The sequence below is a fragment of the Tinamus guttatus genome, unplaced genomic scaffold (assembly GCF_059628265.1).
Source record: "Tinamus guttatus ecotype Peru unplaced genomic scaffold, ASM5962826v1 Tinamus_guttatus_pri_ptg000240l, whole genome shotgun sequence".
NCBI lineage: Eukaryota > Metazoa > Chordata > Aves > Tinamiformes > Tinamidae > Tinamus > Tinamus guttatus.
Genome location: NW_028288774.1, coordinates 3,786,798 through 3,814,656, shown reverse-complemented (window position 1 = coordinate 3,814,656; position 27,859 = coordinate 3,786,798). Strand labels below are relative to the sequence as shown.

Below are 27,859 nucleotides of genomic sequence, written 5' to 3'. Positions count from 1 at the left end.
ACTAGACTTGGATACAGTGGAGAATTTTGGTTTTGCCCTTAACTGTTTTTTTTTCTTCCTGATTGTTTTCGTCTGTCCATAATTTCATCATATCTCTATGAAGTCAGTGTTTTCTGAGCAAAGAATCTCTTGGCCACTGATATATTTTTTGGATTTCTTTTCATCTATTTTTAATCCAAAGCAGCTCAATCTAAGGCCACTGAAGCAATGGAAAGGCTGTCACAGAGTTCAGTGGGCTTCAGAGAAGGTCCATATGGATCCTGATCATCAACTGATGTAAATCTGCCTGAAATGAATGGCTGCATTGATACAAGGTTGAACGGGAAGCCCATGGAGCATCCAAGAGCTGCGGAGGCTTCCTCTCCTGCCTGCTTCTGCCCCCGGCCTCTGGGTCTGCCTAGGCCAGTACATGCACTTGGGGCCAGGTCTGGAAGCTCCCGTAGGGCAGCTCAGCATTTTGTGCCCTGGGACAGTTGTGGGGCTGCTCTTTTCCAGCAACACGGGCAAGTTAATATGAGTGCACCGCTTTTTAAAGGACTTGAACACCTGTATTCAAGTGACCATACGCAAAGTTGTAAATTAAATATAATATTTCCCCTGTACTGAATGTGCTAATGAAAAAGGATTTTCCCAAAACACTAACAAACAGGCCCCTATGTGGACTGTGCATGCCGTAATGATACGAAATTGGCTTTTATTGCCTTCAGAAGTAGCCATTGCCAAAGACAGGGACACAGCTGAACACATCCACTATTTGATTCTGACAGAAGTCATTCTCTTACTGATTCCCCTGGCTCTGCTTCCCACAGATCTTTTCAAAATGTTTTGGTTTTGTTAAAATATGCAAACTATGCATCTTTCCTGAGCTCCTTGGAAAGCACTGCCTTCCAAACAATTAGCTTTGACAGTAGTATCTCAATGCCTAAGCCAGTATCAGCATCTTGATCATTAGTTTTCACTTGCAGCTTGTATCTGCTGTGAGCATACAACTGGCATGTGTGCCATTACAAGCACGAGTTCCTACATGCAAGCCTAGCTACTTTAGCCAATCACTTCACCTTGTTGCATGTGGTGGATTATTACAGTGGGTAACTAAGGTAGACAAAAATCACTTTCCTTTTCATAAAACATGGCATCAAAGGGAGACGGGCTGTCAAAATGTTCTCCTGCCTCATGTCCTCTTAGTGATCTAAGTCTCAGCAACCAACGCGTCTCAGTCCTGGCGTGTAACATCTCATGCTCTCCTACTGGTCTACCACTTCAGACACAAGAATGGCATCCATCTCCCCATATGTTAGGTGAGTGTATGTAGATATCTGTGCTTTCAATCCTCCTTATTGTATTTGGAGAGAACAAAAAGCTTCTCAGGTTGTGATTTACCTGCCCCCTTTCAAAAGTCACGGCTGGGAGGAGCTGCTCTTCTCCATGCGCTCTGCAGGCATCTTAGACAACTGCCTCAGACATAAACACTGACTTTTGCAATATCTGATGTTGGATAAGGCGAATCCCCACCAACCTGGTGAGCTTGTGTGAGGACTGTGCGCTACATCAAAAAAGTAAGATGCAGAACTGATTTGTTCTCCTAACCCACATTTCATGGCACAGTAGCTATCAGTGCCACGGATTTGCCAGCCCTTCTCTGCCATTTAGCAGAGTAAAACTAGAGTAGACACAGAGACCAGCACAGATGAGCTATTTGAAATGTTTTGTGATTCCCTCTGAACAGAAATAAGCTGTAAAAGCCACAGTGTAAACAAATACATGGAAACAATAAAATGCAGGCTACAGAGCTCTGCATATTTTTGGATATCTGCAGTGTATTTAGTACTATATCATTTTGGCCCTTCAGCGAAGAGGGAACAAGTGCTTTCTTTTACAGCCTGTCCCTTTGGCGTGTGACATATCAGCTGCAGAAAAGGAAAAAAATGTAAATCAGAACTCCTCACTAAACTGTACTCCAAAATCAGTCGGTGAGACTTTGTTTCCCGCTGTCGAGGGGTACAGAGTAAACAGGTTCATCAAATTAAGATTCTTTTATAAGGTCACAGTACTCAATTTGATTTAGCGCAGATGAAATTTGGCAGGCAGTAAGTTCATAATATGATCTAATCAGGTTTGGTAGTTTGGGGAGGGAAATAAAGAAACTTGCTGAGAGAGGTTTGCTTAAAACTTGGCAACCTTGCAAATTCTGTAACTTCTCTATGGAAATCTCATCAGAAAGACGAGCCAGACAGCTTTTCAGAACCTGTCCAGATTTTTTTTCCTTTCAAAATATGTGTTCATGAGTGTTAATGGATGACTTATATTACTGGATAGCTCTTCCAGTGCATTTCAGGCTGACCTGAAGTATCCCCTGTTATTTTGGTACTGGACTCCAAACTGCTCTGCTAAAAAGGCTCTCTCCTTAATCCCTCCTTTTCTTTCAGAGTTCATAAATCTTTTGCAATATTGTCACACAAACTCAGTCAGGTCAGGCGAGATTGAGTATCTGCATTTTTGGATGCATTCTCCTGCCTCCAAAAGCGACCAGGACCATATGCTTCAACAGATGTAAACAGTGAACTCATTTGGGATAACCTGCTGCAGCCCACAGTCCGATCCTGATCTCCACTAATAAGGACTGGCTCAAATCCTAAAGTGTTTATGGTTTAGCAGTTATATTCCTTGCCTCTTGCTATCTACAGCTATGTCTAATTTCACAGAATCACAGAATGGTTGAGTTGGAAGGGACCTCTAGAGATCATCTAGTCCAACCCCCTGCTCCAGCAGGGACACCTAGAGCACGTGGCACAGGGTCACATCCAGACAGGTTTTGAAGATCTCCCTTTTAAACTCGCTAAGGTTTTGCTCCCAGAGATATGCCATAGGAGGATCCATTATTTAGCTGCCTGTTGCACCAAGAATCTTTGTCTCTTCATTCATACTTTTCCCCTTGCTCATACACACGCGCACAGCATCCCATTGCATGACCGCTGCGAGGTGTCTGAAATTCTTGCACCAAAGAATTGCTCATGAAACAAGTGAGAAGTAGTAACATCACTGTCACGAAACAGTGATTCATCATTCTATAAAGCTTTGGCAGCAGGACAAAGGGCAAATGTTCAGGAAAAGAGAATATTTTCCCAGTGTCAGTAAAATGTTCAAAAAAATAAATACGAACTCCCTAGAGATCACTGGCAATGGACATCTAATTTCAGCCTTCCCAGAAATGCATCATTGTTTCTGTTATTCCTTTATAGTCCTCAGGATAAGGAATGTATCTGTGGAAGACTAATGCCTGGATAATGGATTGCCTATGAAAGGCATCGACCTTTTCCATACTTCATTTTTTAACTCTTTGGAAACTAATACATGGTTTTACTTGCTGAATACTGAGTATTACTTGCTGGACAAGTATTTGGTCTGGAGCTGCAGCCTTGAGTACCCACTGATGGAGATATGCTTTTAGAATTGCAAAATCACCTTTGATTTATTCACCTTACCTGCTGTGAGACATGGTAAGAATAACTCTTAATTTTTAACAACATAACTACATCAGTCCGGGGCCCTGGTGACAGCAGGCTTCACAGCACACTCTGGAAGTGCTTTTCCTAGAGGCAGAAATCCAAGTTCTGAGCAGCTGCCACCGTCCCAGGCAGGAGCCCTGGTTGCAGAACTGTGGCTCCCTAAAACAACGCAGCGACCGGCTGGTGCAAGACCTCCACCAGGAATGGGTGGCCCATGGCACGGAGAAGCACAAGGATAATGTCTGTAGCCAAATGGCTCCCGAAATGATCCCTCGATTGAAAATGGACTGACACGTGTGCACAAGTCAAACTTCTACAGTTTCCTGGGTGAAGAAGTGGCATATCAAGATCACAATCCATTTTAAATTGGTCTATCAGTTGTGAGGGCTTCAGATTTTTCAGATATCTGTGTAAGTATAATTACCTTATATCCTGGCATAAAGGAATAGCAGCTGTTTTTCCTTATTTTTTTTCTCTTTTTTTTTCCACTATCCCAGCTAAGTAAGCCTCTCTAAACATTTTATCCTTATGCAATGTAGGGAAAAGGCATGATTAAAATCACATGGCTAATAATATGGCACAGCTTGCAAGAAGAGGAAAATTATTGATTAGACGGAGTGTTATAGCTGGAAAAAACAGCAGCTTTCAGGCACACAAGAGTGAGTGAGGCCAGAAGCTTGTCAGTGTTTCCCAGCTCTATCATTTAGTGTAATAAAAGCTATTTCCTCTCTCTGTGAACTGGGTGGTGCGGATGCATGGGGGCACGGGTCCTGCGAGCAAGGCGACCTGTTGAAGTGTCCCCAGAGATGCCCTTTGTAAATTGGATATCCTTGGGTGAAGAACGCCTCGTTACTATGCAGTTATCTTAAAATCACTTCTGATTCAAGCCAGGATAAGACAAATTACATATAGCAGTATTTGTTCGCAAGATCCAAAGAGAAAAAACGACAACACTGCCATAAGGTTTACAAAAGACAAAGGTAAAGAAATGGAAAAACCTTGTAGCTGAAGTGGGAAGGGTCGCTCTTTCACACCTCCCTCCTCCCTCCCTCTCCCTCACAGTGATTTGGTATGGCTGTCCCTCACGTTTTCCTATTGGGAATGGCATCTGTCCCTACACCTCGGCCTTGCCCCAGGGAGCAGGTCCCATCTCGCTAGAGCAGCCTTTAGAGGCAAGTCGAAGCCTTCCAGGGCATCCAGGCAGCTGTGGTCCTCCTCTTGGTAGCCACTTGGTCTGCTTTTCATCCCAGCAGGAGTCTGCCCATCCTCTTCATTAAACTATGAGCCATCGATGTTCTCCAAGACATAAATCCCCTCGTGACGGACTGGATGTTACCGCGTGCTTGTGCCCGAGCACTTGCGCTTCCTCCCGCCGTGCCTGCGTGCCCCGGGTTTGCCAAGCCCAGCCGCTCCAGGCGATGGGCACCTTAGCAAGGCGTGTGGCACCTGCAGCTCCTCACCAGCACTGCCCTGAGGGCTGGCACGAGGGTAATGGGCCTCCTTATGGCCATGGCAGGGTTAGGATGTTTGACTGCTCTGGGCAAGCGGCAAAGGCTGTGCCTCACTTTACACCTGAGGAGCTGAAGCAGAGCAAGATTATGCTCAGGAGTGCACTTGTTTTCATGCCCCAAATGAGGTGCTTAGACTGCTTTTTAATTCCGCGGTTTCCTGTGGCACCGCCAGAGCAGATCCCCTCAGCTTCTGTAGCCACTGCCAGTGCCCACTTCTCTACAGGCCAAGTCCTGAGGTGGCAGGCAGGAATCCTAGACACATCACATGCCAAATAACTGAAAAGCTTGGTGAGGAGCCCATAGGTGTAGGATCCTCACCGTCATACTGTGACAGACCTAGGGACACAACCTGTTGCATCCTGCTTCTTCAAGCAGGAGATATCCTTCCTCACCTTGGATTCCCTTACCCAAGCCTCCACACCACTGCTAATTTCTGCAAGATATGAAGCAGAAGTGTCAGTGGATCATGGCATAACTTTATCATGAATATTATATTTCTATTGTGTATCAAGCTGTCCATAAAGTCTACCAGGAAAGCCAGTGGAGACTGACTTTCTGGGGTTTTTTTGTTTGCTTTTTTGTTTGTTTGTTTGTCTTCCTTGTACAAAGTGTTCATCAAAGAATTCTCAACATACTTATAAAACAAGCAAACAAAAATAAACCTTTCAGATGTTCCCTGTAAGTATGAAAGAAAAAGGACGGATGCATTTATTCTCCTCTTGAGGTCATCTCGAGAAGCAGGCAGCAGAGCTAATTTCCACTGGAATAAACTCAGTTCTTACCAGGATGCCATGGCCAAGAGCACCCAGGGCATTGCCCTGCCAGCTTTCAGCCCGACGCCGGCGCTAGCACAGCCGCTGCAACAGGGATCTTGCTGCTTTCCTGTGCTCCGTGTCTGCAGGCTGGCTTGCAGGTGCAAGAGGCACAGCTGACAGTCCGAAACAGAAGCTCCAGGAGCTGCCCTGGTGCTGAGCGGGGCTGTGTGACGCGTTCTCAGCTGAGGCACAAAACTGCCCGGAGGGGACACAGCACACACGAAACCAGGCTGCCAGGTCAGGAAGGATCCCTTCATCTGGAACATACCTGGCTCCAGTTCTGAGGAAACTTGGAAGAAACTGTGAAAACCATAAACTACTACTTTTTTTTTTTTCTTAGAAATTGCTAAAACTCAAGGAACACAAATCCGCTGAGACAGAAGCAAAAGAAAAATGCTGTCATTATTCTCATTTAGCCTTGTACCCACCTCTGCATGAAGCCCTGCCAGGACACACATTGAGAAGTTTAACAAGTCCTTGAACGAAGGAGCACAACTCTTTTTCTTTCTCTGCAACGAAAGCAGATATATTTCTATGTGATATGAGACAGGGTTATTCAACAATGCTGCTCTTTGTAAAAATGAGAGATTTTGTGCAAGAGGAAGATGGCTCTGATACAGATAAAACTAATAATCTGTAGCTTCTATATGATGTTTTCCCTCCTCGGATATCAAAGGACTTCACAAAGGTATTCTTATCCTTTCACTGCAGAAAAGAAAAATGAATACAAAGAATGAAGGAACCAGCCAAGATCAAACAGTGAATCAAGGGAAGAGAAATAGCCATAGTCCTGCTCCTGGCCCCCATGATTAGGCTGCCCTGCAATGGGCACTGAAGGAAAGAGCTGGCTCCTCAGCCTGCTCCTCAAGCGCAGGAGATGGCACTGCCAGCAGTTCCCTTTCTCCCCCCACCGCTGTCACTCCTCTTTATCGCTGCTTGCCCCCTTAGCCTGCAATTGCTCAGACCAGGGGCCGCCGGTACACAGAAGTGACGTCCGCAAGAGAGGGCAGGTTCTGGGTGGCCGTCCTGGCTCGGTGGCGCAGTGTCAGTGCCGGGGAGAGCGCTACAGGCACACTGAGCACCACGTGTGTGTGGGGACACCTCCCGCCACGCACGCCGAGACCCCCGGCAGGCTCCGCAGAGCGCCGGGCCCTCTCCTGCCCCTGCGGCCGCGGGCGCATCCACACGCTCTGCGATTACCCCCGGCCAAGGCAGTCCTACAGCAAGGGACAAGGGTAAGGACCAGGAGCAAAACAGTATTGCCTCACAAGAGAAGAAACTGGCCAGGCCACAGAAGCAATGCTCAGGGCAGCTGAATGAGAAAAGGAGACGGAGATTCACTTGCCTGAGACTCAGCTGTCATTCCCACCGGATGCTGAGAAGCAGAGGTTTGTGATGGCATTTTGTTAAATTAAAAAAACAAACGTACTATGCAGAATCACTCCATTTTTTTTTAAGGAAGGATTATTTCTGTTTCACAAAGAAAGCTTCCAGATTTTTGCACACAGGTCATTAGGAAATAGCAGTTCCAGGCGTCTAAAAATCCAGATGCTGCTGAGCTTTTCAGTGCAACATTCTGCAAAGGAGCAGTCTGTCAGGAGACTGTCAGCGCACATACATCTTTACCTGGCGATTGCATGGAAGCAGCTTTGCCAGCCCTCAGCTTAGATTGAAGCCTCATTATGACTCTGCATGCCCTTAAGAAAGATCTGTGACCCAGACATGTTATGGCCTCTCTAACACAGGCAAGGGCTCTTATGCCCATTTTAGAGACTGAAAACATAACAAAATAAAATGACCTGTCAAAGATCTCAAAGAAGGTTTGGGGCAGAAGTACAAATATATTGAATTCAGACCTGCTTAGCAGCAGGCTGTGTCCTGACTTCAACAGCCTCTGCCTTCAGCCAAGCATTTCCAGGCTACTGCTCTTACCTGTATCTCCTCTCCAGGCACTTGCCAAGAACTACTGTGCCATGATGGCTAGAAGTGAACCGAAAGAATAAGAGAAATAGGAGAAAAGCCTGCTTTGGGCTACTCAGGGCAGTAGTCAGAGCCTTTTGTGCGGAAACTATCTGCTTGCCAAGTGCTCCAGGGCTGAGGGGAGACCTGCAAAGTGTTGCAGCTAGGGCCATTATAAACCACAGCAAGGCCTGAATACCTGCTTTATTTGCAACAGGGAGCTGTCAATTAGCCCAGAGTTGATCAGCGTCACTGAGGGAAAACCTCCTGCTATCTGGGGATGGGTGGGATGACTCAGGAGCGGGAGGTTTGGCAGCCGCTGCTCAGCCAGCTCCTATCGCTGGATTAACGAATTACACAGATATGCTCCTACTTTGCATTTGCAGCACATGACTGGAAAGAGTAAGGGACAGTCAAGAGGGATAAAGTGAGATGAGCTCAGTTTCCACATGTAATGTCACTTTAGTGGCCAGGAGAGACACTGATGAAAGCCAGTACACCGGAGCAGGATGCTGCTGTCTGCCTGCCCCTAACACATACACTTTGCTGTTTAAGGGCGGATTGCTTCAGCTCCTTAGCCCAGATAAAACATAGCACTATACATTAGTGATGTTTCCATCTACCTAATTCCCAGAGCTTAAGCTAAGGCTGAGCCTGTGTCTTTAAGCCCTGTTTGTTGCTCCCCTTGTTGCCATAGCATTTCATGTTTCCATGTTGGAGATTTCCTTTTTTTTTTTCCAGACATTACCCCATCAGCGCAGCTCCAGACCTGGGATTCCAGCCACTTCTGGCTACGAGGAATTAATTTTTTGTTGCTATAAAAATACCAAGGTACGTAAATGCCTGTGGCCTGAACCTAGGTCCCCATGCCTAGGAATAGCAGCAGAGCTGAGCGCGAGCGCGAGCAGAGAGGAAGAAGGCCAGACCTCGGCTCACCCTCTGAGACACCCTGTCCTGACGTCCCTCCAAGACACCCTGTCCCGTCAAGGACAGATGGAGGAGCGAGTGTTTCAGCTTCCCAGAGTTGTGCCCAGGGTCTGTGCCAGGGAGCAGCAATCGGGGACAGGGGGTGATCCCACAGGCGCTGCACAGAAAGCATCCACGGCTGGCCTGAGCCTCCGGCTGCCTGCCTGTAGACAGAGGTATGAATGGATGTTTAACCACCTTAGTGAGTGGTGTAGATGCAAGGATGGAAAACAAGAGCCAAGCACGCACAAAAAACACCTAACATTAATCAATTTCTTAGAGCATTGTTAACACCGCTTCCCGCAAATCACTGCTGTTGACTCAGCCTGGCACTGTGCTGTGCAAAGTGTCAGTCTGTTACGTTGCAGCACAGATTGAAAGAATAAGATAAAACACTCTAGGGAATGTGGCATGAAGCTTTAACTAGCTCTGAGCAACAGCTACCACTAATTATTAACATTATGCATTCTATTGAATCACATTAAAATAATAAAGCATTTCAACTGCCATAGTATGTCATATTGTAATATATCAGAAACATTAGTACACGCTATTAATGTATCCACAAATTATGTTAAAAGATACAAATAATTTTAAAAGTGGGGAAACAAAAACGAAGTAAAATTCTCAGGGAGAAACAGACGCTTTCTACTGTGCTTTTTTATAATATCCTGTTCCTTGTGGAGATTTTGGACACTTTCAGCATTCCTATTTGTGTGTCTCGTGTATTTTGAAGAGAAACAATCCAAGATCACTCCTGGAACTTTTCACAAGATTAAAATGGAAATCCAGTGCCAAATTCAGATGGATTTCCTGGTGTCTACCCACTTGTGTTTTCTTGTGGTTTTGGATGAATGAATATTTCCTGTCTTATGCTCATGGGTTATATTGCTGCACAGGGAAAACCCTTGAAAGAAAGGAATTTTAACAAAGACCTTGTTGGCCCTACTAATTGTGGTTATTTTTACTATTACTACTAGTAGTATCCTTTGTTTGCTTACTTTGCCCATCAAAAAATGATCCTGGCAAGGGGGAAACTGATAAAATCAGGGAGTGAAAGCCTCTGGTTTGAACCTTGCAAATCTATCAGAAAAGAGAGCAAACAGCAGCAAGGCTGGAGGAGCCGGATAAATCGCGATGAGGGGAACGCAGACAGGCAGTCCTGCTCGGCGGGGACGGGGCCCCCGAGCCTCCCTGTCGGCAGCGCGTGACCCCGCAGAGACCCTTCACAGCTGGGCTGGGTGCCCCGGCCGCCCGTGGGACCTGCCCGGTGGAGGCCAACGAGCCCTGTCCCTGTCCCAGCAGCTCTCCCTGGCCTCCTGGCGGCTTCCCAGAGGGGCTTTCTGCATCCCACCCTTCTCCAGGCTCCCAGGCTCCTAGCAAACCTGCTCAGCACATCAGAGCCAGTGGGAAATGCCAGGGCGGGTAAAAGCATTTGGAAAATCCAGGTGCGGGGTGCAGGAGAGCTTGATCCCCGAGCTCTGATGCTGCGCAGCAGAAATGCAATATGAAAATCAAATCAGTGTTCAACAAGGCAAAAGCGTTCGCTAGGAGTGGATATAAGGATCTGCAGCAGCCATGTACTGAACCGGCAGTGGGAAACCCTTGGCTCAGGTTCCAGTTGCTGCAGGGCTCCTATGCCTGCACCAGGGCACCAGTGGCTCCCATTCCTGCCCCACCACCCGCCAGGCTGAAGGCAACACGCTTGCCTTCACCAGCAGAAACCTGTGGGAATGCAAATAACAAAACTGGCTGCTACCGGGGCTGCCTGAAGGCAGCAGCCGCAGGAAGCAGCTTTCCCAGGGCACAGATTGATTTCATATGCCGTTGTTTTATTTTAAAGATGCAGCCCCCAGCTGATGTCATCTTTTTGTTACTTGCACCCTCATCAGCACATTGAGCGGCATCCAGCGACTCAGGGTGTCGAAGGCGCCGAGCTGCACGAGACGTCCCAGCCGGCTCTCGCTCCTCCGGCTCCTGGACACTCTGCACGTGTGCCAGAGTCCTCGTCTTGCATCAGAGCTGCCTTCCCCATCTATACTGCTCTCACCACAGCACTTGTTTTGCCTGCTTGGCTTTGACTTCCCCACATGCAGCACTACCCCATCCGCGGCAGACAGTCTCGAGTCACACATGGGGGAGCTGAAAGCCAGACTCATGTCATGATTGGGTCCAGAGGAACCTGGTCTCCCTCACACGCTCAGCTCCTTTCGGCTTATCTCACTAATCAAACACTCTGTTTTTCCCTTGGCTCTGCATCCTTGACCTCGCTGGCTCCCGAAGAGGGAAGAAGGCTCACAGGGGCAGCCTTGGCAGAGCCAGGCTCCTTGCATTTCAGTTCATAGTCTGACCTTTGGGCCTTCCTGAAAACAACAAATCACAAAGCAACTTACTTTTAACTAGCACTCCTAATAATACACTGACAGCATTTCAACTACCCCTGGACATTGCAGAGCATTCGACTGTAAGCATAAATGGTTAGATTCATCCTTGACTCTTTAGCATAATAAAATAATTAAGATGGGTCTTGCACATTAAATATTATTTTGTTTCCTGAGCAGAATTCATAACACGAGGCCATTGCTGTGTGTCATAGCTGCAGTCTTAAATGCAGCCCGAGCACCTTCCTCACACTGCATACCTAATCTGGTGACTTGTGTCTCCCCATCACTGATCCCCTTGGGCGCTCACGGCCACTTCAGCTACCAGCAAAGTCACAGCACAGAGACTGGGCTTAGTCACTGCAGTCTCTGACAGCACCTTTCCCGTTTGCAGCAGGACAGGAGGTGCTCGCTGTCCTTCCTCCTTGCAGCAGTGTGTAGCCTGGTGCAGCACGGAGACCCCAGCAGCAGCCAAGCTCCCAGGCAGTTGCCTTGGTGCCTTCCCCTGTGTGGGGAAGGTCAGATGTCTGCTCGAGTGCATTTCAAAGCTTAACAAACAAACATGCCTGTTTTCTCCATGATGCTTTTGTTTGTTTGTGCTGCCTCCTGTTATCTCCTTGGTCTTTTTTTTGTGACTCAGAGGAAAATCAGCTCCTGCAAGAGCTCACAAAGAGCAGGAGGAAGAGAGCTGGCTGCAGTAACTCATGACTATGTTTGTTTTTCTCTTCTTTGAGGGATTTATTTTATGGCTCTCACTAAAGTGTTTACAGAAAGTTCAACAGCTCGGCAGAAAGTCATTTGCAAGGAAACTGGGATAAATCAAAACCAAAATGTTGGTCGGTTTCCCGGAGGAGGAAGAACTCCCTTTTGCAGTGCTCATGTTGCCCTTCCTCTCCACCCTCCGACTGGAGGAGCTCAGCTGCAACAAGAGGCGCGGAACAGGGGTGAAAACCAAAGGAGCCTGACCTGGTCTGCAAGATGGAGGCTTGGGGAAGTCTGGCCATTCCTCAGAATGTTTTGCTTTCCTTTCCACAGTTTGAAGTCACCAAGAACAGCGCAGTCATACACAAATTGGGAGTGAATTGAGATGACAGAGAACAGCAGCAACAGAAGTAACGAGGGTTGACTTCCTAGGGCTTCCACCAACTTTCCCCACTCTCAGGGAAAACCTGAAGATCTCTTCAGACATCATTAAATAACTTATATAAGTGACTCATGGCAGTAGCAGAGGGAAAAGATGTCAGGACAGGTTGTAGGAAAGAAGACCTAGAAGATCTGTCCCACCAAGCTACATTGCATGCAGGAAAGGCCGAGGGAGAAACTTGCTGCTGAGCTTTTGCGCGTGTTGCTTGTGACAGGAGACACACTTCGTACTGGTACAAGCGTTGCTTTGGGCCAGTAGAACTAAGCAATAACTGAAACGCTCTCCTGTGTGCCGGTGAGGTCTTTGGATTTCATTCAGTTCAAATACATTTGGAGTTCAAATACATTTGGAGTTCAAATACATTTTGATTTAGTAAAAGCATTATGGTATTTTTAATAAAGTCCATTGACTATAAAAATGTTTATGGCATTTCAGATATTGGGTAGATTCAGTTCCTGACTGCACAGTCCTCGGCCTCTGAAGGGTACCTTCCCATTTCCGTTTCAATCATACACAGTAACGGCCTCTTGCTTCTGACTCTTTATTCATTCCTTAAGAGAATGCTAGTTAAATACCAGATAACTAAATACGTAATCAATGGGACACTTAGTGAATGTTAATGCTATGTTTAATAAGGCTTAGAAATTTAAATGGGTCACACTGAGTTGTAGAGTGAAAGGAAGGGAAACTTCTCAATGTCACTGACCCCAGCCACACGAAAATCAAGAGTTGGGGCCTTCAAAACTGGGGAACGTGCGACTCACAAGTGAAGGTTGCTTTCCTTTCCTACCTCCTACCCGCTCGGAGGGTGAGCGTGTCTCCACCATGAAGTGGACTAAGGTGTAGCAATCGCTGTGGCTGCAGAGACCTGAGCGGGTAAGTCCTCTCGGGTCTCACCTTAGCCGTGCTACACAAGCCTCACTGCACTGCCGGGCCAATAACCCCTGACTGGGCTTCTGCGCGCGGACGCACAGCCGAGCTGAGGCAGCTTGACGGCACCCAGGCTCAGCTGGCTTACGGTGAGGCGGCCTGGCCCTCCTTGCACACAACAAGGAAGATCCTATTAATGCTCTTCAGTGAGGGTTAAGGGTGTCAGTCAACAGCTCAATCCCAACAGCTGGAACATGTAGAAAAGCTATTAGGAGCTGAGCTGTTGCAGCAGTCAGTGCTCTCAGCAGAGATGTCTGCTAGACCAGAGCGAGGGCGGGTGGAAATCCCATCATTTGGGTCGCTTAAAGTCGGACAAAACAGAGTCCCAGGGAGCATGGAGAAGGAAGAGTCTCCACAAGAGAGGGAAGAGCCTCAATGTCACTCCTGCCATCAGGAGTGGACTTTGTCCCCATGCTGTCCGGAGGCCTCCTGCAGGAGTCCCCGAGGTGCCACGTGTCCTGCTGTGATGCCCACAGCTTGGTGCGCTGTCAGGCAGTCCTAAGAGTCCCCGAGGTGCCACATGTCCTGCTGTGATGCCCGCAGCTTGGTGCGCTGTCAGGCAGTCCTAAGGGCCGAGCGCCAGGCCAGACGAGCCTGGTGGCCAAGCTGGGGGCTCCTGAGCGCACGGTGCAGATGAGATGGTGTGGATGAGATGCCGCTTTGAGAAATGCCTCCCTGAGGCTCTACAGGGCAGAGCGGAGCAGGGAGAGGAACCCCCTGGGACCCACCAGCCGAAGGGAGGAGGCAGGACGCACTCTGGCTTTTCCACCACTACCTCTTGCAGCTTCACATGGGGCCAGAGGATCCCTCCAGGAGGGGAAAGCAGAGGGCCAGGAGTTCACACATTGCTTTTTCCTGCGTCTTTCCCCTCCGGCCAGCGCCGTCAGCAGCAGGAGGGGCTCCTCCATCCTTGGGAGGGATCCAGCTGCCTCTCCAGGCAACACGACACAGAGGAAAGATATTAAGGGCCTACAGATTGGGTCTGCTGCTGAAGCTGGTTCTTTTCAGCTTCACTTAGAAATGAGCAAACAGCTGGCTTTCCACTGACACAGCTGGTGTTTTCACCTTAAGACTAATTACAGCACTTTTACCAGCAGTGCAAAAACTGCACCTTTTTAGGATTTGCTGAAAAGTTTAAGATGTGTCCTGGGTGTATTTTTGCAGTAGAAGCTAAATTTTATGAGCTTTTTTTTTCTCTCTTTTTTTTTCTTTCCTGTAACAGTAGTAACTCTAGCTTTACCCTGGCCTCATTTTTCTAGTCATGTCTAGTCCACCTCAGGCTTTGGGCCCATCACAGGGCTATCTAAGTGTCTGGAGAAAACATTGAAGCAAGGAGGTTATTTTTAACAGTGAGAGTATTTAACCCCTGGCCCAACTTGCCAGACGATGATGGAAAGTGTCTACCTAATGGCAGTGTCTTCCTAAATCATACGTACTTCTTCAAGTATGATATCATGGCCCAGGTGCACAGATCGGGAGCAAGGAATGTCTAAGGGCTGTACTTGGGGTGGCTTGGACTTCTCAGCTCTGGGAAGACCCTGTATTTGGGTTTCTCCTCTCTCTCTTCTTACGATACATCTGGCTGGTGTCTGGAATTACTGAACAAGCGGTATTGAGTGATATTCTTCACCCACAAGCTTTGGTAGACAAAAAAAAAGAAAAAGAAAAAAAAAGAGAAATGTCACCAGTATGAATATTGCAGACAAGAGGATCTGACCCTTTAGAAAACACTTGAAAGCAGGGGCTAACACCCAATGCACAATTAGCCTGTCATGCAATAATTACCTTTTGTCTCCCTGAATTTCTGCATCACTCTCCCTTGAAGAGGTTCCCTGAAGAGCTTCTTCTATTTCAAGCCTGAAAGAATGAATTTTGCTAGAGGGACACAAAAGAGTACTGCATTTCTGTCTAGGAAGGACTGTGTTTCAGAGTTGGCAGGGAGCGGAGACCGCCCAGAGCTGCTGCAACATAAAAGGTGCAAGTCTGAGCGAGCCTCTCACTGTGGTGCAGCTCTGCCAGCTCCAGCTGCTCAGGATCTCACCCCACACCATGAAAAGCAGGGCCACAGTGCCTGGTTTACAGGGAGAAGTCCTCTCACCTGAAGCCCCACGTGCCTGGACACCCTGGGTCATGCTTGTATAATGGATACTGCAGACATGAAGCATTTTAGCACGTTTCTGTCGTGACCGATGTGCACAGCCGCCCTCGTGAGACCCTGAGGACATCGGTGCGAGTGTAGCACAGATTTCATTCTAGCTTTGCTGTTCACTTTTAATAGAGATGAGAATAAATCCCCTAACTGACTAAACATCATCAGGCACCTGACAAGTCTTATGAACACTTTCAAGAGCCAGGCACAAGAGCCCAAGCACTTACTCATTTATTGCTTTGATATTAAAAACAGAGTCACAGATATTAAAAACAGAGAAGCTGGGAGTCCAGGAGAGATAGGATCTGTTGTGTACACGGAAATTGCCTAGATTCATGTTGTACATGGTACTTCTGATTACCAAAGGGAAAAAAAAAAAGAGAAAAAATCTGTTGGAGTACCATCTGCCTAGAAGCTTTTTTGAGAAACCCAAATATGAAGTCAAAGCAATAAAAATCCTCCAAGTTCCAGGCTGAGTTAAGTTTTTAAAGACTTCCAGAAACCACCAACATACTTGGAGGGCAAGGTCTCTAAGCAAGTTCACCTCCCTTCCATGAAATGTAGTGCACCTCAGCTTCCTCAGCCCACCCCACGGCCAGTTAGAAATCCTCCATCCCAGCCCAACCTGACTTCACCTTCCAGTTGCTGGAATATCTCATTGTGAGAGATGTTTTTTAGGTTGAGAAGTACAAATTCACCTTGGCAAAGCCGTAGTCAGGCATATGCACGGAGTGCTCTGCTGATACAGTTGTACAAAGCACTCCCTGGATGGGAATGACTTCAAGTCCTGCTAAGCACGTAGCACTTCCACATACTAAGTTTTTCCCAGTATGATTTAGCCCAGTTCCCACCCTTCCCCAAGAGAAGTAAGTAGCATGAGCAATAGCGCTGCTCTGCTGATAACCCTGCCTCTGTACTAGGCGATTTCGCAGGCACGGGCGCGGGACGCGCTCACCACCAAGCACTGGAGAGAGCTTTCTGCAGAGGAAAGCAGCTCTGCCGATCAGCTCGTACACGTTTGGTAGGAGATATATGCCAAAAATACATGCAGATATATACAGGCTGGGGTGCGATGGAGCCTCTGCCAGCTTGCTTTGCTACACAGGGCTTGCTCGCAGAGACAGAGCTGATCGAGTCCAGCGGCAGCGAGTTGTGCCCAGAAAAATCAGGCACTGTTTGTTTTGCCATGCTCCTAATCCTGGCAAAACCCATTAGCATTTGGCCTTTGACTTGAGTATGAGATGATTTTTGCAGGGGAGAGCTCCTGAAGTCTCTGCACAGGCCCTGGTTCCTCCATCACTGATGGGACAAATTGCTGCTGTCTGTAAAGACTCCAACTCCCACCTGGCTAGGAAGGTGCTGGGGTCAGAGAGGGGACTGAGGAAGAAAGCGCCTTGCTGCTAAGATCAACTGCCCACTAGCAACAAGGTGCTCTGTGAGCCTGGCTTTGTAAGGCAGATAAAATCAAGTTAATATAAGAAGGAGCAGAGGGAAGCAAGGAATTATTTTGTTTTCTTTATACTTGCTAGGATGCTGGATCTGGACAGTGGCCAAGACTCCCTTCCCCAATATAGGTTCGAGAAGCCTGGAGACTGCTCTAATTTATCTTCAAGCTGCTCATTGCAATGTCTGCAAAGCTGTAACAAGACATCTGATTGACCCAAATATATCAGTGATCACAGTTTCAGGAATGCCTAACATGCTGTAAATCGAACAGCACTTCAGTTTGGCTGACGTTTAACCCTGTACCAATTGCCTGGTTTTAAAATATCCCAGCTTGCAATGTCCATGAATTAGCCAGGGGGGTGGCTCATCCAAACTCGGGCTTGCTCTCCTTTCAAATAGCGCAGGGCAGAAGCCGAGCATTTGGAGCGGGGAGCTGTATTCCCCACTATTGATTTAGGGTGCACTCATAGCATAGCCTGTTGATGAAGTGCTCAGCTTACAAAAGGCAAGCTATAATTGAAACAAATGTCATGCATAACTGGTGCTTAGTTTCATCTTAATAACAGGAAATGTAGGATCCTTACCCAGGTAGTTTTCCAGTGGGACCTTCCAGCACAGGAACTGACAACTAGATGCTCATTATAAGCATAATTCACTCCGAAAGAAATGCAAACAATTCACTTAAATTGAAATAAACGTCCAGAGCATGTCTGGAATAGAATTCATACTTTCAGCTTGCAGTCCTTTTCCAACAACCTCTGAGTTTTCTTAAAGCCAATTCAATCTGGAAAGTTGCACAGAACAGAGACTATTCTGTGCCATTACTTTGATAAAAATATTCAGCCTAGCCCTGAATAAAAGCCTCCTGCTCAGTGTAATGGTACTGTTCACACTGGCCACTGCGAATTGTAGCAATCATCAACGGCAAATCATACACCTGGTGTTCGCGGTGCAGCGTGTACAGCTTCAAAGTGTAAAAGTGCAAAGCATCATCTGGTAATAAGGACCCAGAGTGGGGAACGGCATGAGGCTTAAATTCGGGGATAACAAGCAGAATGATTACACTTTGCATGGCATTTGAGGGAAGCTAGAATGGCCACTATTTCTCGTCGTTCCCGTGAGTCCGTTTGCACCGGAGGACCCCAGCTGCTCCAGCGCTCCCGGTTACGGCGGTCGCAATGAGACGTGAGGTGACTCCAAGAGGCGTCGGGCACGGCTGGTCGGGGCGGGCTGCGCTGCTCCGCCCGGCGCCCCCGGGGGATGTTTGGGGTGCGGGGGGTGCCGCGCTCCGCCCGGCCCCGCAGCGCCCCGAGCGGGCCCGTCGGGCGGCGGCTGCAGCGCCGCGCGGCGCCGGCGGGCGGAGCTGCTGCCACGCGCGGACCGGGGCGCGCGGGAGGCGCCGCGCGGGCCGGGGCCGGGGGCGGCGCGGCCGGTGGGAGCCCCGGGGGCTGCCGAGGGCGAGCGGGCAAAGGGGTGAAGTGGAAGCGCGGGGGAAAGGATTGCGCTCCTGGGGGAGGGGGTGGAACGCTCTAAAATCGCTTGGGAGAGTCAGGCAGCGTCATGGGGGAGAGAGAGAGAGAATTCCCCTGTTCTTGTAGTAAAAATGTTCTTGCTCCGCCTGCGTTTGGAAAACTAGCCATTTTTGTGGTACCTGCGCTAGCTCAAGGAAACAGAAAAGTTGGCTACGCGCGAAGGAGCAAGTGATTCTCCTTTTGCGGCGTTTAAATCCCGTAGCGGCGGCTTCGCCTCGCTGACCCCGGCCGCTCCAGCGGCGGCTCCCGAGCGCGGCCGCGGCAGGACGGAGGGAGGCAGGCAGAGGCGCGCAGCGAAACGCCGCTCTCACGCGCGTCCTTCCCAGCGGAGCTTCCGCAGAGCCCCGCGCGCGCAGAGCCGGGCGGGCGCCGCTCCGCGCTCGGCGGCTCCGCGCGGGCCCGGCGCGGCGGCGCCATCGCCGCTTTAAGCGGAGAGCCACGCGCGGGGGCGGGGCGGGCCGGGCGCGCCCCCCACGTGGGCTGGGTGCCCGAGCGCCCCGGCCGCGGGCAGGCGGGCGGGCTGCGCACTCGGCGCGGGGCTGCCGCGGGGCTCGGCGCTGCCGCCATGCGCGGGGCTGCGGGGCCGCCGCCGCGCGGGGCTGCCGGGCCGCGTCCCGCGGCGCGCGCGGCGTGAGGCGGCGGCAGCGGCGGCAGGATGGGCCGGGCGAGCCGGGCCGCGCCGCGCCGCCTGCCCGCGCTCGCGCTGCTGCTGCTCGCCCCGCTGCTGGGGCTGTGGGCGGCGCTGCCGCAGCGCGGGGCGCCCGCGCCGCCCGGCCCGCCGGCGCCGTGGGGCTGGGGCCGCTCCCCGGCGGCCCTCGGCGAGCCCCGCGGCGGGCAGAAAACTTTCCGGGCGCTGCTGGCGGTGCCGGGCCGGTCGGAGCGCGCGGCCCCCGCCCCGCCGCCCGTGCAGCGGGGCATCTTCTGGAGCCGCGAGCTGGAGGAGCAGGTGCCGCCGGGCTTCGCGGCGGAGGAGGCGGCCGCGTGGCTGGCGGCGGCGCGCGCCGCCCGCGTGGCCTCGCTGGAGCGCGGCGGCTGCGGGCGCAGCTCGAACCGGCTGGCGCGGCTGTCGGACGGGAGCCGCGCGTGCGTGCGCTACGGCATCAACCCGGAGCAGATCCAGGGCGAGGCGCTCTCCTACCACCTGGCCGGCGTGCTGGGCATGCAGGAGCGCCTGCCGCCGCTCGCGCTGGCGCTCGTGGAGGCGCGCGCGCCGCAGTGGGAGCCGGTGCGCGAGGAGCTGCGCGGCTCGCACTGGGCCGAGGGCGCCGTGGTGAGCCTCACGCGCTGGGTGGACAACCTCACGGCCGTGGTGGCGCCCGCGCCCTGGGGCGCCGAGGCGGGCGGCGCGCGGCGGCTGGAGCCGCTCTCGCCCGGGGAGCTGGGCGCGCTGCCGCCCTCGCAGCTCGTGGAGCTCGTGCAGTGGAGCGACCTCATCCTCTTCGACTACCTGACGGCCAACTTCGACCGCCTCGTGAGCAACCTCTTCAGCCTGCAGTGGGACCCGCGCGTCATGCGCCGCGCCACCAGCAACCTGCTGCGCGCCCCCGACGGCGGCCTCGTCTTCCTGGACAACGAGGCGGGGCTGGTGCACGGCTACCGCCTGCTCGCCATGTGGGACCCCTACAACGAGCCGCTGCTGCGCTCCGTGTGCGTCTTCCGCGAGCGCACGGCGCAGCGCGTCGCCGAGCTGCACCGCCGCCGCAGCGCCGCCGCCGAGCTGCGCCGCCGCTACCGCGCCCGCGAGCCGCTCTGGGCGCGCCTCGGCTTCCTCTCGGAGCGCCAGGCCGAGCTGCTGCAGGCCCGCGTCGACTTCGTGCACCGGCACATCGCGCAGTGCCGCGCGCAGGCCGCCGCCGCCGCCGCGCGCTGACGGGCGGCCCCGCGGCGCGGCCGCCACGGCGCGCCTGACCGTTACGGAGCGGCCGTTGCAAGGCGGGGCGCGCGACCGTTACGGAGCGGCCGCTGTCTCTGGGGGGAGGCGCGACAGTTGCAGGGCGGCCGCTGCGTTTGGGGTGGGGGCTTGCGCGACTGCTGCGGAGCGGCCGTTGAGCGCTGAGGGGGGGCGACCGTTACGGGTCGCACCGGCGCGCAGGGCCGGCGCCGCTGCTGCGTGAGGCGGCAGCGGGGCGGCCGCCCGCCTGCGCCCTCGCCTTTCATTCGTTTTTTTTTTCCCTCCTTACCCCCCTCCGCCCTTTTTGTTTTACGCCGGGCGGTGTCGGGTTTGCAGAGTGCCTCCCGCAGCGGCGGCCGGGGCCCGGGGCAGTGCGGCCGCTGCCGCCCCCGCAGCGCGCGGGGCCCCTGCGCTGCGCCCAGGAGCCACGGGCCGTGTTTGTCAGGATCTCTGAAGATGCTGTCAGTATTACAGCTTTCTTAGTGCCACACTGGGTCTCCGTTTCCTCTTTTTTTTTTTTTTCCTTAAAAGAAAGAAATCCTGCATCTCAAGTGTTTTCCTTAACTCTCTTGGTGCACTTGCCCCCGTAAAGAGACCCTGTAGGAAAGTTATCGTCTTTATCTGGATTGGGGTCGACTACCTTTTCCTTCCAAAGGAGGCAGACGGATACAATTTTTTATATATCCTTCCTTTTGCAACAGCGTATTTAAAAATGAATATTGATATTCATGGACCAAGAACTGATTGCACAATAGGGGAGCCCTTGACTAGCAAAACTGCCCTATTTATAAAGCTTGTTTCCTGTTGATTTTCTTTAACCAGAGTGAACCTTCTTGCTGGTTAAGTTTGGTCAATGAAAAGTGTATAGAAAGCCCATGTTCCCGTAGTTCCTAGTCTTTGTTGTGGACACATCTGGTTAAGCTGTTTTGATTCTTCGGTGTTTGTTTGTAATCATCATTTGATTTGACCAGTAAAATAACTGACTAATGGGTGACGGAAGAAAATCTCCCAGGTTTTAGAGATAATTACTATGTACTAAGACTTTGACACTATAGTTCAAGTGGAGAAGAAAAAAAAAACTGTTTCATGCACTTTACTTTGACTTTTTAATTTTTTATAAAAAAGACCTTTTTATTTTACAAAGTCTGCCTTTTATGTACATTATGTATGTTCATAAGCTTTTCTGTAACATACTAAAGAAACTGATATTTCAGTAAAGTGTGTTAATGTTTTACCTCCTTTGTCCTGAATGTTTGCCTGAGCTCGAGCTCCGAAGGGGAAATGCACACATCTTCAGCCTTCCCTGATGACTTCAGAGACCATTTCCTTCCAGCTTGCTCCACTGAACTGGATGAACTTTATCTCATTTCATCCTAAGCAAGAAGGACCAGAATTAAGCCTTGATACTCGCTTTTCCTTCTGTCTTCTTTCTAAAAGCTGTGGCAGTGAAACGGCAAAGCAAGTGGCTAAAGCAAGGTGACTGTTGTCTGCTCTAGCTGAACAAACTTTAGTTGGTTTTTAAACATTAAAACGAGCCGCTTCTGGCTAGCCCGAGGTAGATGGTGTGAGCTCAGCTGCAGCCGCCTCCTCAGGCATCCAGGTAGCGCGCCAACCTGCTAAGGCAACTCACGTCAAGTGTTACTGTAAGAGAAACTCCCGCAGAGGTGTCAGGCACGTTCAGGATGTGGTGCCTCTCGGTCCTCTGTTTCCATCTTGTCTCTCTCTGCAGTGGGGGGTGAGGGCAGAATCGGAGAACAGGAAAGTTTTTAACAGGATCTTTGTTCTAGGTGTGGCAGGATGTGCAGAGCGAAGGATTTGTATCTTGTGTTTGCTTTTTGAACATGTAGCAGTGTTTGTAGAAGAGGCAATCATATGGCTCAAAATACTGCCAGATTAGGGACAAAATGATCCTCTTTAAGCCCCAGATGCAAGCACGGATCCTGCTGTATCAGGCGGCAGCATAATCTCTTCTGCACCTGGGCAGGCGCTTCCCCTGAGGAAGGCAGCGGTGTGCTCAGCGGCTGCCGTGCGTGGAGGTGCTCTTAGTGTGCCAAGCACTAACCTTCCCCCACTTCGAGTGCTGTGCGCTCATACGTGCTGGCAGGAGCTCTTTGGTCTGTTAATATTCATTTATTTAGATTAAACTTCACAAACGGATAGTTTTCTCCAGTAGTTAGGGTGCTCTTTTTTTTTTTTTAATAGGATAGGATGACAGATCTACAAAGAACTTAAAATTAATAGTCAGTTGGTTACCTATATTAGATATTCCAAGTGTGTACGTGTATTTATTTTGAAATGTTACAACAGCCCCCAAGACTAGCTTTCATTCAGTTGCTTAACTGACAAGGCTCTTTATTGAACTTGTATTTATAGTTCACAGCATTTATCTCTCTGAACAATACACAGAGTCCCATGTGACATTTCTCTTGCATTTACATGATAATGCACAATTTAACTGTGTAATTCTTAATTCCTCTTTAGTGCTGCATTACTTTCTAACTCAGATGCAGAAGCTCTATTGCATTCACCTAATGAAAATACACTTAAATAATAAACTGCTGGCATAAATTTTAAACCACCACGAGAAGCAAACTGCTGTGCCTCAGACATCTAAGGTTTCTTTTCAGTTCAACCTACTTCAGTAGGTATCAGCACTACTGTGGTTCTGATGGCTAAGGGACAATAAATCTCCTTTGCAAAGGCTTTGGAGCCAGACCCTGGGTAATTACACCTTTCAAGAAGAAATACAGTTTTCTGTTTGATGATTGGTAACTACCTCAAGTTATATATAGTTCATGTGTTCAAAAATGGCATAGTTATAGGTTAATGAAACTCGAGAGATTGTGGAAGAGAATCTGTGCTACTGTTAGTAAGTAAACTATTCAAAGCTTATTCAAAGAGAATATAGACAGCTAGCTCGACTGCATTATGATACTTTTCTGTGAAACTCATTGCATTTTGTTCTTCTGGTGCAGATCATCTGCTTTGGTGCTGGAGAGCTCTTTGATTTGCCGTCGCATTAGGGAAGACTAACTTTCTGTCTTTCGTGTGATTTCTCTACGGCAAACAGTGCCCTGCAGATTCTTGGTCTGGTGCATTCTTTGCATGCCTTCTTAGCTTTATGTGTGCTCTGCTCTTGGACTGGCTTGCAGCAGAACAAAAGGATGAAACACTATAAAACTTTTTTTTTTTTTTTTCCCCTGGTATGGTAGTCTCATTTGTACAAGTTTAACTCTACTTTCTTCCAGTGATATTTCTTCTGACTTAGAGTGGCAGGAAAGGCAAATCAGATTGATGCTTATGTGAGGACTAGAAGACTTGAAGACTTGGAAGGCTTAAGCACAAATTAATGTGTGATAGGATGGAAGGAGTTATCAATTCTGCCTGTGTACCGCTGGCCTGAGCACCAGTATGCCTGAAGCAAAGGAATCCAGCTGGACAACCTGTGACAATCAGGCTGGAGGGCTTTAGGCCTCACTTCAGCAGAATGCTTCAGGTTGCACCCTGCTTCCCACCGCAGCTCCCGGGCTTTCAGGTGAGCAGGGCCTCACGTGTGCGCTGCACTCAGGGCTTTCAGCAGAGCAGGGGCTCACGTGTGTGCTGCATGGGGCCTTAATGGGACGCAGGCCTATTAATGGGGCAGGGAAGGGGGCGTGAAGAGGCTGCATGGGGGTTGGTGGCACGCGGGTGATCCCAGACCCAGGGCAGAGCTTTGTGCTTTTCAGCTCTGTGGAGGCTCACGTGCTTAGCTGATAACACTAGCCTTAGAAAAGAAAATTTCTAGAGGATTTTGTAATGTGAATGCACTTCATTAAGTCCCATATTTCAGCATGTTTCCTCCCCCAGACTTTTCCTTTTGCTGGAATCTAAAGGAGTGTGGGGGGTGGGGGTTGCTACTACACACAGCTTGATTTCATTGTCCCTGAGACATTACATCCAACTTGTACTAGTGCGAAGGGAGGGCTGAGTTCAAGGTTTGTGAGACTTACATAAAGGGTATTAGAATTGTGATTGCGTGGGGAATGAGTTACTGCTGAATCCATGGGGAGCAGAAGCTCTGTGAATTCACTAGGTTTCCCACCTACTGAACAAAGCAAGACTGGCGCCTTGCAGGACAAAAATCCCCTGTTTTTTCTTTGCCTGTGTCTCAAGTAATTTCAAATCTGGATTTATTTGCATTGCGGATTTCCCTTTGAGGATTTCCCTCACCACCTGCAATTTCTTTCCAGGGACAGAGCTCGCTTGCCCCACACACAAAAGCTGCTGTCCCAGGAGGGAGTAAAGTTCGTGGCTGATGCCCTGCTTCACTGGCCGGCTGAGCTGAGGTCAGTCTATTTAAGGATTCTGGAAATAACTTGGAGCCAGTGGAAGAATGTAAAAAAAAAGTTAGTTACACTTTGACTCACTTGGCTTACAGCATGCCTTTAGTATCACAGCGTAGTTTTTGTGGTTTGATTTGCCTTTGAAGTTTGGTGCATTTTTTTTAATGTTAATAATGCTCAGAATTTTCTCACTGACATACTAGGTGGTCCAGGACTAGCTTGGATGTGAGATCATATTAAGACTTAATCCCATTTTGCATGATATTCCTGCTTTGCAACCACAGCATAAAATTTAATCACCCCTTCAGAGCGGCGCTGCCTGCGCTGAGCACTGTGAAGCTCTCGCACCAGCAGGCCAGGCTGGGCAGCAACAGCACCCGCCGGGGGCTCTCACAACTGTTGTCACCTGAAAAACCTCTCACCACATCCCTCTTGCGCTGACCACTAAAGTCAGCAGCGCTGCTCTGAGCAGAGGTTATTTCAAAGGACGGTGGCTTTGCGTGCATCAAGCAGCGTTTCATCCTGAATCAGCTGGCATTTTCACAGGCCTGCCCTCTGGGACCGCGTAGCCCAGCTGATACTTTGCATGCAGGCCAGGCATAAGGTGGAACCGGGTGCCAGGTTGCACTGTCGCTTCTCAACCCTGGTGCAGGCTGGGCCTTTCCATCGCCTGGCCCAGAGAGGCACCCGAATAACTGGGACGGCAGCGGCCCTGGATAACTGCTTCCATCGTTTCCCACTGGTGCTTCATGGTACTTCGGCACTGCTTGTCCTTGTGTCCTGTAGGGTCCACCTCAATAAAAACCAACCTCTTCTCCTCAGGTAGAATCACATATAGAACCTTTGCTGCTCCTCTGTGTCAGAAGGATCCCACATGCCTGTGTCTGACTCCTGGTGAGTAGTAGTGTGGAAGGTCCCCGCAGATCTTCTGGGTTTCACAGTCGCATCAGAGGAGCATGTGTGCAGGGCCGCTTGATTCAGAGCCCCAACTGCTCACCGAAAGGTGTGAAAGGAGCAGGAGCCCAGCTGGAACCAAGCCAGCATTGTGCTGGAGGAAAAGAGCTCCCCTGCCTTATCAGAGGAGGAAAGACAATACACAACACAGAGGAGCAGTGCTGCAATCAGGCTGTTCCTGTGTGATCCTGCTTTTGAGATGCTGCATTTGGTGTTGTGGGTTTTTTGGGTTTTTTTTGGGGTTTTTTTTTTTGTCACACTGACCATTTGTACAAGAAAGCAAACCCATGGGAAGACTGGTTGCGCAAAATACAGGTATCATTTACTCAAGAGAAACAGAGCAGGCATCCTGAAAACCCAGGAGCCTCCCAATCCTATCCCAGGAAGGGAAATACAGGTAGGAAGATTTCACGTCAGATATAAGCACAGCACCAGCTGGAGAAGAGTAAGCTACAGCGTATTGCAATGCAATTATACAGGCAGATTTAAATTGCACTGTTAGTGGTGCTGCCAGGATAGTGTCATGCTTGTCAAACCTCTGTCTACTACCTCTACCGAGTGCAAAATGGCAACAACTTTGGATTTTCTTTTTCCCCACTTGATTACGTATCCGTGCAACCAAGCCGCAGCTTTGCTGGATTCTACCTGCATTCCACCATCCATCAAGTCTGGTGTTTTTGTTTTCTTTTCTGCCTGACTGAGGACTCTACCCAGTCAAAATGAAAGTCCTGTGCATATTAATAAGGAAAGCCAGCCAAAGGAATGCCACATTAGTTAAAGTAACAGATACTTTAGAGAAGGAGGGGGAAAAAAAAAGGACTGTGAGAATAACTTCTTGCTTACATTATTTTGTCACTGCCCTCAGTGACAAGCCAATACAAGGCATTCTGAAAGAAAAAGTCAATTTTCTGGAGGTTAGTAAAAAGGAATTGCTTTCAAAACTCAGAAAAGCAAGTGAATCCCATCCAAAAATCTCTGTGGCAAAGGACTTGAGAAATGTGTTTGAATGTGAGAAATGTGTCCACGGCTGATGGTGGACAAGAAATACAGAGCAATGGGGGTGGGAAAGTACCATAGAGAGAGACAGTTAAATCCTTATAGAAACTGGGGATGGCAAACAGCAAACATCCCTTGAGGAAATCGTACAGGCTCAGCAGCCCTTTTTTTTCACCTTCTATTGTCATAGAAGGTCTACTGTATCAGGGAGGCCCTCAGCTCTGGAGTGCAAGTGACTGCCTGTAAACCAAAGAAAACTTATAATCCTGAAAGTCCAGCCTTGTTTTCAAACGCTATCATTATATATTTTTATGCGTAATGAATTGCACTTTGCATAATATTAGGTATATTCAATACGGCCTTCAGTATTTAATTCAATGTATTTTATATTATTTATCAAAAGATCATAGCAAGCCACTTTACTCCCCAGTCTTGAGTTGTGAGCAGTTCATTAAAGAGCTCACTTTCGGTGTAACAGAACTGGCTTATGACATTCAACAGTGCCGGGCTTCCCCAGCTGCGTGGAGAAGCAGACCCCGCGAGCCCCGCGGCGCTCTCGGAGGTCAGGGCAGCTGCGCAGCGCTCAGGAGTTTGCAGGCCCTTTCCCCTCCGTGCCCTTTCGCGAGCGTCCCGGAGCGCTGGCGGAGCTGCTTGCTGGTGGTGGCTGTTTGTGTATCCCGCAAACCCCGTTAAACCACAGTTTGTCCGTATGGAGCGAGCTGCAGTTGCTTTCCTCTTTTAATTGAAATGTAGCTAACGGGCTTTGTTCCCGGAGATGTCTTGCTTTGCAGAAAGGAAAAGGCATCTGTTAAAGTGTCCCCACGCGCACATGCGCTACCCCTCCTCCTCCACCCGGAGCCTCCTCACTTCACGGCTGAGATCTCACAAATTCCCTTGCAGCGCAGGCAGAGAGCCGCTCACCTAGAGCGGCATCAACAGCTAATGCAGCACGTAATGAGGTACCTACTGAATATATTTTATACTAGCATCTCAAATAAGACCCCAGAAGAAGGGTAGTTTATTTCTGCCTATCTGTACGTTTCAGTCAGAGGAGTCATAAGTTTTTAATGTGCTTGTCTTGCTAGCTTCCTTTTTGTGTCCTGCTGTGGGGGAAAGTGCATTAATAAACTATGGTTTAAAGCTGCCATTGTGAATTATTTTTTTCTGTATATGATTTCTTGGAGGAGCTAGGATCTGTTCACTCTAGTTATTTGCTTAGGCGACTGCAGTTAGTCTATTCCCTTTGGTTTAGCTAGGTCACCTTCATAACCTCAAAGTTTTTGCTGCCAGTTAATGTTTTCAAACTAAGGAAACGTGATTATTTCCTTTGTCTCGTTAAAATTATACATGATTTGCT

The 27,859-nt window shown here is 49.6% G+C and overlaps 1 protein-coding gene and 1 long non-coding RNA gene across 2 annotated transcripts in view; one reads left to right on the top strand and one right to left on the bottom strand.

Annotated features, from left to right (window-relative positions):
• The window catches only part of LOC148594501 (uncharacterized), a 427,754-nt gene that overhangs the window by 148,788 nt on the left and 251,107 nt on the right, over positions 1-27,859 (bottom strand). The gene's annotated exons all lie outside the window — the stretch shown is intronic.
• FJX1 (four-jointed box kinase 1) lies at positions 18,995-20,209 on the top strand. The gene has a single exon (XM_088525933.1). It carries the CDS (start codon positions 18,995-18,997, stop codon positions 20,207-20,209), a length of 1,215 nt encoding a protein of 404 aa, XP_088382059.1.